The sequence below is a fragment of the Cyprinus carpio genome, chromosome B10 (genome assembly GCF_018340385.1).
Source record: "Cyprinus carpio isolate SPL01 chromosome B10, ASM1834038v1, whole genome shotgun sequence".
NCBI classification, from domain to species: domain Eukaryota; kingdom Metazoa; phylum Chordata; class Actinopteri; order Cypriniformes; family Cyprinidae; genus Cyprinus; species Cyprinus carpio.
This window is the reverse complement of record NC_056606.1, coordinates 2,610,473-2,626,327: the sequence shown is the minus strand read 5'-3', so window position 1 is coordinate 2,626,327 and position 15,855 is coordinate 2,610,473. Positions and strand designations below refer to the sequence as shown.

At 37.1% G+C, this 15,855-nt stretch overlaps 1 protein-coding gene across 1 annotated transcript in view; it reads left to right on the top strand.

Annotated features, from left to right (window-relative positions):
- Positions 1-13,777, top strand: part of psd3l (pleckstrin and Sec7 domain containing 3, like) — a 114,225-nt gene extending 100,448 nt beyond the window's left edge. The window contains 5 exon segments of the mRNA XM_042731964.1: positions 7,090-7,160; positions 9,088-9,245; positions 9,450-9,594; positions 10,343-10,486; positions 13,046-13,777. Coding sequence (XP_042587898.1) covers positions 7,090-7,160; positions 9,088-9,245; positions 9,450-9,594; positions 10,343-10,486; positions 13,046-13,246 — 719 coding nt within the window. The 3' untranslated portion in view covers positions 13,247-13,777.
- The last annotated feature ends 2,078 nt before the right edge of the window (positions 13,778-15,855 follow it).

Genomic DNA, 15,855 nt, shown 5'->3' with positions numbered 1-15,855 from the left:
ATACTAAAAGTACTGATCACAAACTTCTGAACAGATGTAACGGGGTAAAACTGAAGTGGATACCTTCCTACCCTCCACTGCTTTCTGATTTACGGTCCAGCTCTGGCAGAAGACATGCCAACATGAGTTTAGTAGTCTCTAATACCAGCCATGGCAGTGCGTTCTAATGAGCGTGTCAATGGGCGAATTACAGTCAGGATAAAAACAGCAGGGCTTTAGTGATCTGCCGCATCGCATGCTGAGAGCATTCAGGCCGGGGTCCCAGAGGGGCCATCAGCGCACTACAGAGAACTCTGTCTGTATGGGGTGTGAAGGATTTGGATGCTTCCCAAAGCTCCTATAGCACAGCCGTAAATAAAGCTGTTCTACAGAGACGCTATCAAGGGAATCATTTGACAGGAGAAATGTAAGTAATGCCCTTCAGAGGTGGAACAGACTGGTGAAATGTTTGATTGACCCTTTTAAACACAACAGTAGACATGTGCTGGTATTCGGTAATGCGATATATGAATATGCATGATATTGTTATCTCGTGCACACCTAAAAAAACCATAAACACGGTATGGAATGGAATGGAATACATTTTAAAAATACTTTTCCCATCAACTGGTCAAATTGCACAACACCGCTGTATGCTGCTTGAAAGATGCGTGTGCGCTCTGATGTAAACAAGCACACATGAGAAGCACATGGAGGAACACGTGAGCTGAATGAAAGCACATTCACTCTCTGACAGCAGATGGCGCTAAACTGCAGAAAATGCAGCCCTTACCCTGGAAACCCATAAATAAAGCAGCTGCTACTTTATAAAACGTATTTAAATAATTTTAAATAGCCATTCAGATTTGTGTATTCGCTATGGTGTTCATCACAGAGCCAAATACTTAAATATTAAGACTTAATAGGCTATTTATTTTCAAACTTTTTTTTTTTCATTTTAATTTGGACTACAACATGCCCTAGATATTCTTTGAAATTGTTTTGATTCTTTATTGTTCATTCACACTTTACATTAGGGCTTCATTGGTTAACATTAGTTAATTCATTAGTTAACATAAACTGCCAATGAAAAATTCTTCTGAACATTCATTAATCTTATGTATTCCAATATTTAATAACACATTGTTAAAATCGAAAGTTGCAACTGTGTTATTTTAATGAGCTAGCATGAACTAAGACTTGTATTTTTTAACAGATTAATAACTTCTGTAGCAAATGTAGCTATTGCTCATTGTGAATGTTAATCCATTAACTAAGGTTAACTAATGAGATCTTATTGTAAAGTGATACCTATTGGTCTTTATAGTTCTTTTGCACTTTATTCTGTTTAAAACTTCTAACTTTATTTTTCTGTATTGCTTTATTGTATTTAATAGGTCAGTTATTTTTTTTATAAGAAAAAAGTTATTTAACCTGTTATACTGTATTATGACCACATTTTTGAACAACAACACCGTGATAATACGGTATACCGTGATAAAAGCATCAGCAATTAATCGCAACAGGAAAATTTGATACCGGCATATCCCTACACAACAGTATGGAACGTACAGCGACAAAGTAACAGTTCACCAAAAAAAGGCATCATTTACTAGTATTGGGCGATATGCTCAAATAGAATAGAAGAAGAATGGAGTAACCTAGTGTTATAGACATTTTTTGCTTTTGGTAATTGTATAATAAATAAAAAGAAAACAGATAGAATACAAAAAGATTAGAAAAGCTAGTGTTAGTTTTTTTGTAAGAAAACAAGCAGTTAGTAAATGAATAGAGTGCAAGTCTAAAAGGGACAAGTGTATTTTTATTTTATTTTTTTTAAGAATAGAAAGTACTATAGATAGAGGGTCCATCAAATACAGATGGAAGATGTATTTTTAGCCGATTCTTGAAGATGGCTAAGGACTCAGCTGCTCAGATTGAGTTGAGCAGGTCATTCCACCAGGAAGGAACATTTAATTTAAAAGTCTGTGAAAGTGATTTTGTGCCTCTTTGGGATGGAACAATAAAGCGACATTCAAATGCAATCTTCTAGAGGGCACACAAGTCTGAAGTAATAAATTAAGGTAAAGGGGTGCAGAGCCAGTGGTGGTTTTGAAGGCACACATTAATGCCTTGAATTTTATGCAAGCAGCTATTTAGTCAGTGCAAACTGATAAACAGAGGTGTGACGTGCATTCTTTTTAGCTCATTAAAAATTAATCTTGCTGCCGCGTTCTGGATTAATTGTAAAGGTTTGATAGAAGTGGCTGGAAGACCTGCCAAGAGAGCATTGCAATAGTCCACCCTGGACAGAAAAAGAGCTTGAACAAGTAGTTGTGAAGCATGTTCTGAAAGAAAAGGCCTGATCTTCTTAATGTTGTATAAAGCAAATCTGCAGGACCGGGCAGTTTTAGCAATGTGGTCTGAGAAAGTTAGCTGATCATCAATCATATCTCCAAGGTTTCTGGCTGTTTTTGAAGGAGTTATGGTTGATGGAACTGGTTGGTGGAATTGTGATGAAACAATGGGTTTGATGGAACCACAAGTAGTTCTGTCTTGGCAAGGTTGAGTTGAAGGTGATGGTCCATCATCCAGCAAGAAATGTCTGTTAGACAATTTGAGATGCGAGCAGCTATTGTTGGATCATCAGGATGGAATGAGAGGTAGAGTTGAGTGTCATCAGCATAGCAGTGATATGAAAAGCAATGTTTCTGAATGACAGAATTGTTATGTAGAATGTACAATGTAGACAGAGAAGAGAAATGGTCCAAGAACTGAGCCCTGAGGCACCCCAGTAGTTAGATGTTGCAACTCGGACACCTCACCTCTCCAAGATACCTTAAAGGACCTATCTGTGATGTAAGGCTCAAACCACTGGAGTGCGGTTCCTGAGATGCCCTTTGCCAATAGGAAGAAGCAGGTACAACTGCAGGAGACATGGATTGAAGGAGATAGGAATAGGATCAAGCGTTGGAATCCGATCTTGCCAGTCTTAGGGCTTCAGCAACTGAGACCAAGGCAGTCTCGGTTGAATGTCCACTTATGAAACCAGATGTCTAGTAGTCTATTATGTTTTACAAAGTCAAAAACTTGGTGTAAAACAGCTCGTTCAAGTGTTTTTGCAACAAGTTGCAATGAGCTATGTGTAGTTCTCTAAAAGAGATGGGTTAAGGGTGGGTTTCTTAAGTGGTGAGGTTATACAAGCCTCTCTAAATGCACAGAAAAACACCAGTGTGAAGGGATGTGTTAACGATGTGAGTAAGTGCAGGTACAACTTAAGGCTGGGTGATTTGGCAAAAAAAAAAAAAATCTCAATTTAAAAAAAAATAAAAAATTCTGAACGTTTGACCTATTCTCGATTTTTTTTATGATTTTTAACTAGTCAACTTAAAAATGTTACTACAACATGATTCAAATAACTTTTTCTTTATTAACCCTCTAGTTAAAGAAAATTATATTCTAAGTGCAGCACACATGAAGTTGTCAACATTAGGGCTGGTCCAAATACCATTTTTTGAGCTTCGAAGCTTCGGTAGTAATCAACACCGAATATTCGAAGCTTCGGTGGGAGGGGGCTGAACATATTCTTCTCTCTAACACTGTGTCTACACCAGACGTGAGCGGCATGGCACAACAAAATACAATAGAACCTATTATGCTGTCCACACCGACAGTAAACTGCTGCTTCGTTCTATTTATGACATACTGACACAAATTTCAAATTATTTTCAATGGTCGCTTTGTCGCGCCCACATCAAACACACTTTAATGAAGGCAGGAATCTCTGTGTGTTTGTTTGTTTGCATTTGTATTATGTCAAGAACCTTACATCCAATCGACTTCACGCATGGAGGGTGTGTTGCTGCAGACCCAAGTGAGTGCAGTGTCGCATTTTGGTGCAATATGGACACGCGACACGTTTAGAATGAATAAACTTTCAATAAATAGAACAGTGTGAGCCAGAAGCGTTGCGCCTGATGCGGGCAGGGCTTATATGCTCCGAGAACAGACATTGCATTAGTGATACAAAACACACAGATCTGTTAAGAGCAATACATTTAATATAGACAAACTATTATTAGGCTGGGCTACTGTAGGTTTGTTTTTTTTTTGACTGCACGTTTTTATCGTGTAAAACGACTGATTAACATGGCGGATAAAAGCAGCGGTTTATTTTTATTTTTTTTACTTTAACAATACACTATAGAACTAACAGAAATCAGGTGGTTTTTCAAACTTGATATGCTGTTGTGGTAGGCCAGTTTCACATTGCATATTTGGCACACTGCCTTTGTCTCCGTCTCACTCAATTTAAAGTACTCCCACACAGCTGAAGTCTGGGTATTTTTTTCTTCTCTTCCAGATGAACTGAATCATAATGTTCACTCATGGACAATTCATATTAAAGCGAATGAGAACCGTTTTGCGGGGGATGCCAGGTGTGAAAAAAAACATTTGAATATTCGAATTTAAAAATTTTAAATCGAATGCCAACCCTCCAAACAAATATTGAAATAATCAAATATTCTGGTCCAGCTCTAGTCAACGTGATGTAAATGTTAAACAAATCACTTGTTAACTACAACTACATCCTATACAAACTTGTGTTATAGCCTACGTTATATGTTCAGAAATAATAGACTACAATGGAAATGCTTCAAAACATTCAATGATTCAATGTAATTCAAATTCAAAATGACTGCTTTTATACATAGAATCCGAAAATTGTTAGTTTCTAAACTGTGCACTTGTAAATATATCTGTACATTCATTGAAACAGTTACATTTCTCTATATTTCTACTTCTGTATATAGTGCATTATTTAATTTTCTGTTTTTCTTATAATAGTGTTATACTCCATCTCTACTGTGTAATTCTTATGTCTGTTGCACTATGTCCATACTTGCTTCTGCACTGGAAGCTCCTGTCACTAAGTCAAATTCCTTGTCTGTGTAAACATACTTGGTAATAAAGCTCTTTCTGACTTCTGAAGGTATAACACCAGTAAACTATTAACAATAAATGTTCTGTGAAAACAATGAACAGAAGCTTTCATCCTGTCATCGTGATGAAAACATGAAATATTAGGCATACAGTAATAGTTCTTTACAGTCTTTTTTATTAGTTTGCGCCAAGTGTGCCGCACTAGTCCTCAAAAGTGAAGCCATTGCGTTTCGATCACCCCCAGGTGGCTGGTCCCAGTATAGGTCATAAACCCCGCCCTCTCCATGTAATCTAATGGGACGTGGGACAAACTAAATAATTAAATTTCACTTTAAATATTTTGTTTTCAAACATGGTTTATGTCATTTGATGTAGATTTCATCACGCTGATGTAAGTTAGGGTGTTCATTTTTAAAATAACTTTGGTTTTAGTTAGTTATGTGATTCTATAAAAACAGGAGTGTGACGTCATGATTGACAGCTGAGACAGACAGCTTCTCTGAGCGAACTGAGGTGCCAGCGAACTTTTTCGGGATCTTCAGAAAGAGATTAGAGTTGTATTTACCTTATTTTAACACAAGCCTCATAAAAAAAATCAGCAGACAAAAATTGGACCAGTCAGGCTAATTTAAAAAAGGGTCAGGAGCGTGTGTTTGAGATCGACTCTGCGGGCTTCACTTCACTCTCTACTGTGCAGACTCCGGTCCCGAGTTTGCTACTGCGCAGACTCTGGTCCCAAATCAGCGCAATATGGCCGCACCCTATTGGGGCAATGGCGGCTTCACTTTTCTTCAATGGAAGTGGATGAAGGTGCGTCGTCCATCTTTTTTACAGTCTATGGTTTGCGCTGCTTTTCCATTGTTTTTTCTATGTAAACATGGACGTGTTTGACTGTAGTTCTCACATCTCTTGCGGCGTCTCATGGATGAAACAGCAGTCTAAAAATGCAGCGCTCAAATTAAAAGTTCACTCACATCTTCTTGCTTGTTGTTTCCTATTCCACTGTCTATGTTCCATCTTTGTCAACACAAAAGAACATTCTGTGTGAAAGGCACCTCGTCACACGTGAGCGGTTAATCACTTGCGCTGACATCGTTGTTTTCTCTTTAATGTTATGATTGGCATATGTTCAAGTGTCTTATTTGTAGCATTTGATAATATTTAAATAAAAAATCTATATTCCACTATATACAAAAAAAATTCATCATAACATTAATTTTAAATAAAAATAAAAAATCTAGGTGTAGAGGTGGTAAAATTACAACTTCAGGAGAAATGCTTTGATGGAGATGAGATGGAATAGGATCAAGTGCAACAAGTAGTATGATTATAAAAAATGATTTTTTAGAATACTTCCTCATAAAATAGTGGAGAGAAGGATGTGAACGAGTGTATGTTTGCTGGTAAGATGTGCTTGACAAATTGTGGGTGTGGAAAATTGTGCACTGATGGTTATAATTTTATTAATGAAGAACATGGCAAAGTCGTCAGCTGTTAGAGTTGGAGGAGGACAAAGGAGCGAGGAAAATGTGTTAAAGAGCATGCGAGAGTTAGACGAATTGAATTAATTTTATGATAGTATGTCCTTTTAGCAGTGGAGACATTAGCAGAGAAGGAAGAGAGGAGTGAATGATACATATTAAGGTCAGTAGGATATTTTTATTTGCACCACACCCTTTCAGCAGCCCTGAGCTTAGAACAATGTTTGTGGAGAACATCAGACAGCCAAGGTGCAGAAGGGGTGGTACGGGCTGGCCTGGAAGATGAGGGGCAAACAGTGTCTAAACAAGATTAAAGAGTGGAGCAGAAAGTATCAGTATCATTAATCCCAAACTGTATGAATTTTGTACTTCACTGGAAATCGAGATGTTTAGTAGGATGCTCATGTCGTGAAAGGGGACAGATGCTGCTGAGCTCCATAAAGCACTACAAAAGTAATCCATGCTACTTTTATGTGTGTGTTGATACTGTCTTTTAGCTGACTGAATAGCATCTTAAATTTGGGTATGTTCCTCACACAAAGCAAATGCCTTCAGAAGACTTGGAAGAAGTTATGATACCTAAAATTGTTTTTATTTGTCCTTTTAAGTTCTTGGTCACTATGAACTGTTAGTGAATGGAAAAGACTTACATGATAAATGATTTCATTTTTCTTGTATTCTCTAGCACCGAGAGGGAAACGAGGCTGGAAGACCTTTTATGCTGTTCTGAAAGGCATGATCCTCTATTTGCAGAAGGTTTGTTTATTCTCTCTTTCATTTTCCCCTCTCGCACTGCTGATTAATCAAATTTCCATCATTTCCCACAAACATCAATAATAATTCAGTTTCTCCTCCAGGAGGTTCAGATGTGAGACGTAATCACATTGATGTATTTATTTCAGGTCTGACAAACCTTTTCAGAGCCCATCAAAGAAAGAAGCGTTCCTGCTACCCCATTCTCCATTACACTAGTTTATTTATGTGCTCCATTTGAACTTGCATTAGTTAATTAAATATTCATTCATAAGAAAGCCACACAAATGAAAAAATTTTTTTAAAGCAAACCGAAAATCAGACCATATCACCGTGTTACGATGACCAGAGATTTCCATGGCATTAGAGCTAATGATGTGCCATTAACCCATGTACAGCAATCACACGAATGACTCTCATCAGAGAAATAGGAAATGTGCTGGATGGCTATCTCATTCTCATTTCAGACAGACCTTTTATTTGGGAGAAAAAGAATATACTCAAATGCAAACTCAGTGTCATGTTTTCTGACTCTTAAATGCATGTTAATTGTAATTAAAAGAATGGTATAGCACCAAATGTATATACATACACAGTCCAATGTCCTGAAGTTGAACTGGGTGTGTGAATCCAAAAAAATCTGAAAAAGGCTCTACACACCACAAACAGGGCAAATGCTCCACAACTGTTCGTTTATTTTGCTTCATTAGAGGCCACATAAAATAAAGTGCAGTGCAAAATGTGTACTGAAAATTTGAGCCTCCAAAATTTCAAGTTCCTGTTCAGTGGTCACTGTTTTATATGTTTGATCAGGGAGGGTCTCTCTGAGAGCTTAAAGAAGCACCACTACAGTCAGGTTATATTGTTTGTTCACTCAAATACACAATTAACAGACTCAACTTGGTGGTGTTGGACATGCACACATCACTTACAAACAATATGTGATTCTAATTCCATGCAATGATGCAATAATGGAATGATCTAATTGATGATACAAAAAACAGTAATAAATATCACAACTTTCTGTTGTGTTGGCTCTGCAAAAGGCATTAGGTTTTGAGATTACAATTACATTACATTTACATTTAGTCATTAGTCAGTCGACTTACAAATGAGGACAACAGAAGCAATCAAAACCAACAAAAAACCAATAATATGTAAGTGCTGTGTCAAGTTGTCACGCCTCTGGACTGTCTCGTGTGTTTTTCTCCATGTTCTCCCCGTGACCGAGTTTCTCCCTTGTTTTATCGCGTTCATTTGGTTCAAGTGTGTCTCGTCAATTACCCTCATTTAGTCTTGTATGTAAAGTGTTGTCTGTTCCTGGTTTCCTTTGTCCGGTGTAACATCATTTTGTCTGTACTATGGTCTACGTGTGTGTTCCTGCCTGCCTTGTGTTCCCTTGTGTTTGAATTATTAAAGACTCACCTTCATCTCTGCATTCCTCGACTCGTCACCGTGAGACAAGTCTTGGTTGGTCTAACGCAGTACACAAGTTTTTTTTTTTTTTTTTTTTATAATAAATAGAAGGAAAACAAGTAGATAGAAAAAGAATAGGAAACACTAGTGTTAGAGTGTCTTTTTTTTCTTTCAATAAAAATAAAACAAATCAAAAGAATAGAGAATGTCTTTTTAAGTTCTATATGATCATTTATATTTCCATTTCTTTTTTAAATAAAAACAAACTTTCTTTTTTAACAAAATAGATGAAATAGAATTAGAACTGACAGTGCTAGAGTTTTAGAGGGTCATATGAAGATGGAAGAGGTGTGTTTTTAGCCATTTCTTGAAGGACTCAGTTGGTCAGATTGAGTTGGTAGTTGATATAAAAGAATCTTTGGGAAACAAGAATCCAAACCAGATTTATTAAACTCCTTGGATTCCCATCCCTGTCCATGTTCATCATTTGTCCTGTGTGTGCTTGCTCCTGCAGGATGAGTATAAGCCGGAGAAGGCCCTGTCAGAGGACGACCTGAAGAACGCCATCAGCGTGCACCATGCTCTCGCCATCAAGGCGATGGACTACGAGAAGAAGCCCAATGTTCTCAAACTCAAGACTGCTGACTGGAGAGTGTTCCTCTTCCAGGCCCAGTAAGAGACAGCTGCCGAGACCTTGCCTGAACTCCAAATCTAATTTCATGCTTCAGTTCAGGCTCAATTAAAGCTTGTTTATCTCTTCCATTGGTCTGCCCACAGACCATTTATTTCTTCGTAAGGCTGATTGGTCTCATCCTGTGAGTTTGCACGACTGTAGCGTGGCCTTCTTTATATGAACGTGCCGTCTCTTCTCTGTAGGAGCCCTGAGGAAATGGAGTCCTGGATCAGAATAATCAACTCAGTGGCGGCCATGTTTTCGGCCCCATCCTTCCCTGCTGCCATCGGCTCGCAGAAGAAATTCAGCCGTCCGCTGCTGCCGGCGACCACCACCCGCATGTCTCAGGTGGGTCTGAAGAGTCAAGTCAAATGCTGTTGTCCATCTGAAGCTAGGGCTGGGCGATATGGCAAAAATTCTATTCTATTCTATTCAAAATTCTATTCAAACTTGTCAGCTTGAAAATGTAACTACAACATGATCCAAGTAACTTTTTCTTTATTAACCCTCTAGGTGAGAAAATTCTATTCCAAGTGCAGCACACATGAAGTTGTCAACATGATGTAAATGTTAAACACATCACTTGTTGAATGTCTTTGCAGAAGAGATGCATGAACTACAACTACATCTCATACAAACTTGTCTTATACATATTATATGTTCAAGAAATTCTTGTTTCAAGAAAATGCTTTTAAAAAATTCTCAAAGTCAAGGTATTTTAAATTCAAAATGACTGAAGGTATAACACCAATAGACTATTATTCACTAAAAAATGTTCTTTAGAAACAACAGCAGCTTTCAGCCTGTCACCATGATGCAAACATGAAATATCAGATATACAATAGTAGTTACAAGTTTTTTATTTGCTTGCGCTGCTTTTCCATTGTTTTTCTATATAAACATGGGTGTGTTTGACTGTTGCAAGAGACTGTCTCTCTTGCATCGTTTTTTTTCTCTTTACTTTTATCATTGGCATATTGTCATACATTTGGTAATATTTCTATTACTAATCAAAATTCAACGTTTTCATAATGGAACAGCACTATCAGAACCATGAGATGAAGGCCAAGCACATGAAGTGTCTGTTGTGTTACAGGAAGAGCAGCTCAAGTCCCATGAGGCCAAGCTGAAGCACGTCTCTACAGAATTAGCCGAGCACAGATCCTACCCGCCAGATAAGAAGGTCAAAGCCAAAGAGATCGATGAGTACCGCTTGAAGGAGCACTACCTGGAATTTGAGGTAGATGGCATTGCCTTTTATGATGCAAGAGACACAATTAATCAGATCGTTTGCTCAGGTTTACCTTGGCTGTATTTTCCCCCTTGACACACAGGGAGCCGTGTTCATTGTCTTTGACGTTTCTCATCTAGACTGTCAGGGAAGAACTTGCCTAGAACTGATGGAAATGCATTCGCTGAAGCCGTTTTATTTTCTGGCTTTGATTGATGGTTAAGGTCAGAGGAAGGGAATAAAACAGCACTCTTTATCACACATACTTTTGTTTCAGCATTAAAAGATGCTTTTTAAATGCTTGTTCTCATCTTTAATGAATTCAGACATAAGCAGGCTTAATGCATATCTAATATGTAATATGTACTATAGGAACTTTTGGTGCTCTCCACAAATACAAACAAGTAAAAATGGTGTCCCAGTACTTTTTCAATAGTGTATCTAATAATTAATTTAGTGGTTTGATTATTGCACTGACAACATGCACATTAAAAAAAAATTACCAATGCATTTTATTTCGTGCTTAAACTTTAAATAATCTAAAAAAGAAAAATAATAATTATCTTTAAAATCCATTTTCTCCGTTTTTACACTTTTGTTTTGTTTTTTTGTTTTTTTTTAAATAAAAATTATCTAACTACAAATGTATGGGAAATGGGTTTATCTGATGGGTTAAACTAATGATTTAACTTCCACATTAAAATGTATGTTATTTACTCTGTTATGGTTAATCCAGTGAAATTAAGTAATTGGTTAAAGCAGTGGTTCCCAACCCTGGTCCTGGAGGCACCCTAACACAGCACATTTAGCATTTTTCCTTTCGCTGACTCACCAATTTCAGGTCTTGGAGTCTCTACTAATGAGCTGATGACCTGAATCAGGAACCATTAATTAAAAACACCAGCTATACACTACCCCCAACACAATTTACACTAAACACTGGGTTAAAGTGATCTTAGTTTAGTTCTATTGGACAGCACCATTACAATATGTAATTCTGATAAACTCACTGATACTGCAGTGTATTAACCCTTCCTAATAAACTGTAGCGATCACACATCTACATAACACATATCCACTCAGATCCGCTTTCAGCTACAGTTAATAAAACAAACACCTTTGTGGATAAAAAAAGCTTTTAAAGCCCTTTGGCCTGACAAATGTGATCAATATTCCAGTTAGTGTGTTTTAGAGCCTCCTGTATGTGGATCTTTAAAGCAGTTTGCTAAAAATTGACTCACCCTCAGCTAATCCAAGATGTAGATCAGTTTGTTTCTTCATCAGATTTAGATAAATGTATAATTGCATCACTGTCTCAGCAATGGATCCTCTGGAGTGAATGGGTGCCGTCAGAATGAGAGTCCAAACAGCTGCTAAAAACATCACAAGTAATCCACAGCACTCCAGTCCATCAGTTAAAAACCTCAGCAAATTAAACAAAAATTAAATATCATAAATAACCTTTAAGAACAAAATTTTATATATTATTAACATATCTCCTTTAAACTGTTAGCACCACCTTGAGAAATCATAATCAGCATAATGTGACAATATAAGATTTATTTTTATCTTATATTTCGCACTCTTGTGAGTAAATTTTTATAGTATTCAGATATTAGCTCTGTAGCTCACTTCTTAAGGTGTCACGGGTGTACACCTGAAACAAAGGCTGTTCAAAACAGTAGGCTTTGGCCAAATCCTTAATATTCAGCATCATAAATATCCTTCCTAGATAAGTCGATCTCAGAATGAACCTCAACAAGATCAGTAAAAACAATTCATTCCAAATGATGGACGCAGAGAAACATTATAATGCATTATAAATAGATTTTATTCAGTACTAAAAATTATGAACAAAGAATAGTCTCATAGAATTGAAAATGTGCATTTTTGCTTACTAGTGTGAGGAGTCAAGACAAGTCAAGTAGCTTTATTTGAGTGTTTTCTGCACTTGACCTGAGGAGTGCTTTGTGTTCTTCAAGCCAAGACACCACAGGTCAATAGGGTTAAAAAGGGTTAAGAGAATTATTTTGTATTACAAGTTTTCTAAAAGTTGTACTTTTAAATATGCAAATTAAACATTATTCAACAAAATATGCACTCATTTGGATACATTTCCAGAACAGAAATGGACGAAAACTGGATGCAATTTTGTTTTGTTGACATACTGGAGTTAAAGGTGTTTACAAAGTGGATAGACGATATACTGTATGTGAACAAACTCCTCGGTAAAAACCTACAGAATATAGATGAGAATAAAACTGTAAGGTCTGGTGTATGTAGTGCTGCTGAAGTTCAGCCTTTAAAGATACATATATAATTAAAATCAACAGATGCAAATAAACTAAACACTTAAATGTGCATTTTGGATGATTCCTTCCATGTTATGGAAGCAAAATAGCCCAAAATCTCACAATTGGCCAGTGTTTTTGCCTGTTGCATTTTGCCTTAGATGCTGCTTTGAAGGTACAATAAGTGCGAAGGCTGTGAGCAGAGCTATTGTTAGCGCTGAACAGTGGCTGATGATATTATAATGGAGTCTAATGGATTTTCTGAATTCTCTCTGAAGAAAGCCGTTACGAGATGTACGTCAAGCTCCTGAAAGAGGGTGTGAAAGAGCTCTTAACGGCCCGGGACGGTGACGCGGCACTGAAGAAGTCTCAGTCCAGTCCATCTCTCAACCAGGAGTCCCAGCCGGCCGCCGCCAAAGTCAAGCGCAACACGTCCGAGCGGAAGGACTACCGGCCCGAAACACCCAAGGTCACATAGGCAGTCTCCTGCTTCCTGTCGGAGAGCCACTGTATATCACGCGCGACTGTACTTTGATGTAATTTATTTATCTGCCAACAGTTGTATCAGAAAACATTTGTGTAAAATGTAAATTGATCAGTTGGTTGGAAGTTGTAAATCTCTAGGTGTTCCTTGACCAGCCGGTGCTTGTGGAGCAAATAGTGTGATTTTCTTTTTTATTCGTTAGCGTGTAAAGATCTTGTGGTTGCACTTTATTTTACAGTACGCACGTTTGTGGAAATAATGGAGTAATTTTAGGTTAAGGTTAGGTTTAGGGTTAGATTCAGTGTTAATTCCTTGTTAGTACCCAGTTACACTCTTAAAAATAAAGGTTTTTTTTTTGCATCAGTGATTCTATGAAGAACCTTAATCATCTGTGGAACTTTTCAAATGCAGAAAAGGTTCTTTAGCTTTTAAAAATGTTCTTCAAAATGGTTCTTTTAGGAACTGTTCACTGAAAGGTTCCAAATATGGTTCTTCTATGGCATTACTGCAAAAACACCCCTTTGGGACCTTTATTTTTAAGAGTGTGTTACTATAGAAAAGGACTGTAAAATAAACTTCCTCAGAACATGACCTTATAACAATACCGCCTCTCCACTAATCTGCTCCCAAAAATTACAATTTCTTCAAGAGAAGTATTTTCTTCAAGTGGAAACATATGCCAGGCAGTAGATATAGTCTCACTCAGAGCGTGAACTGTTAATTTAATAGACGAATAAATGGTGGATCTGAGCTGACAGCAGGGAGAGGGGTCATTTTAGGATCCTTCAGGATTTCAGTGCATGGATATGATGCGGGATTTATCACGATACCTTTCGTTTTCGATGTACTAACCACTTACTAACAAACCACCAAATTCTCAGTGTAATATCTACTCTCACGCGCGCGGTAATGGATCGTACCAGCATGTCACAGCAATGGACCCAAACTCTAAACAGATTATTTTCTAATGATGATTTCGAGGTACTTGCTGAGTTACGGCATTTCAGACTGCAAGATTAGATGACGTTCACGCTAACGTCATCGGCTGCGCAGTTTGTGCCATTTATTTTTTTATCTGTTTGTTGAAGTAAAGAGTATACTTCTGCTTTTTCAGTAATGCTCCTTTTGTGCATTTTATAAACTTCTATATTTGAATTTTTAATTCTCAGTTCAGAACATTATTGTTGTAAAGATGACAGTAGTATTTATAGTGCACTTTATTAGTTCTTTTAGAGAGCCTTATAAAGGTTAGTTATATGTTACTTCATTATACAAGTTTTTCAAGCGTAACCAAATCTGTGGTTGGTTTTATTGAAGGTACACAGCCGAAGGTACATTTTCACTCGTGTAAAGTCATGGTAGATTGTCTGTGCTCCTGTATTTTTGCCGTCATGTTTAGGTTGTTTAAATACAGAGGTTTCTAAAGGAATTGAGTTGCTTCTCGTAATGCTGACCTTGAATCTAAGATGTCGTTTTCTTTACAGAAAAAAACAATGACGTGAACACTATATGAACGTTCTACACTGTTTTTGCACACCAACAAAGCCGGATCTATTTACTTCTTTGAACTTTTGAAGGTTTAAAAGAAATCTATATGAAAAGCTTTTCACATTTACAGATATTATTTTGAGTCCCTTCTGTCTATAATGACATTTTGTTTACTTGAAATATTTTTAAGGACACTTTATTTTGTTAGAATTTGACAAATAGACACAATTTGTATGTATCGACATTGTATTTTTTGTCATTATAAGCTTGCTTGTTTTTATGTTTTTTTTTCTCTCTGTGAAATTGCAGGACGTATTATTTCTCTTGTCCAGTTCTGAACACAGAAGCACTTAGATGATGTTTATTTTTATTTATTTGTTGCTACTTTTAGAACAAAAGTTGCATTACTTTTGAGCAGTATATACACACTTAGTAATAATGTATACTACAAAACTGTCATCAGTATGAATGGTGATATGAAGAGATCGACTCTTCCTTTTATGTGCTACTATGTGTCATGTTTGATGTTCACCGCTTTTCCAGACCAAACATGTAACGCTGGCACTAACCCTTTAACAGTGCACCTCCTACACAGACTTAGTACTTTAGAATAGTAATTGCATTTGTTATTATTTTACATAGGATGCAGAAAGTGATTAAAAAAAAAAAAGTCAGAAGAAGTGATAGGGGCATGCAAGCGCACTTTAGGGTTTCAAAATAAAAACAACAGCTCTAATGAAAAATCATTCAAAAGTGAGGCTTGCATAATTACAAGCAGTTACGAGGTTTGAAATGCATTTCTCTGTCATGCTAATATTTTGACTGGAACACTCACTCTGTTTTTGACGTTTGTTTGTGAATCTCCTGGGTGCAGACTGCTCATGTTTACCGTGATGTATGCCACAACTCAACTGAACTTGATTGTAAACATTACGACTTGTCAGTTTTTCTTCCAGCCTTGTCATCTTTGTGTGTTTACTTTGGCGAACTCTGTAATGTATGATCTCCTCTCAAAATGCAGTTGTGTGAGTACTGAAGGAGAGCAGCTGGTTTTAATGCGCCTTAGCCATCAGTTGGACCATTTGCTGTCCAACTCAGATATCGTGAATACCTTT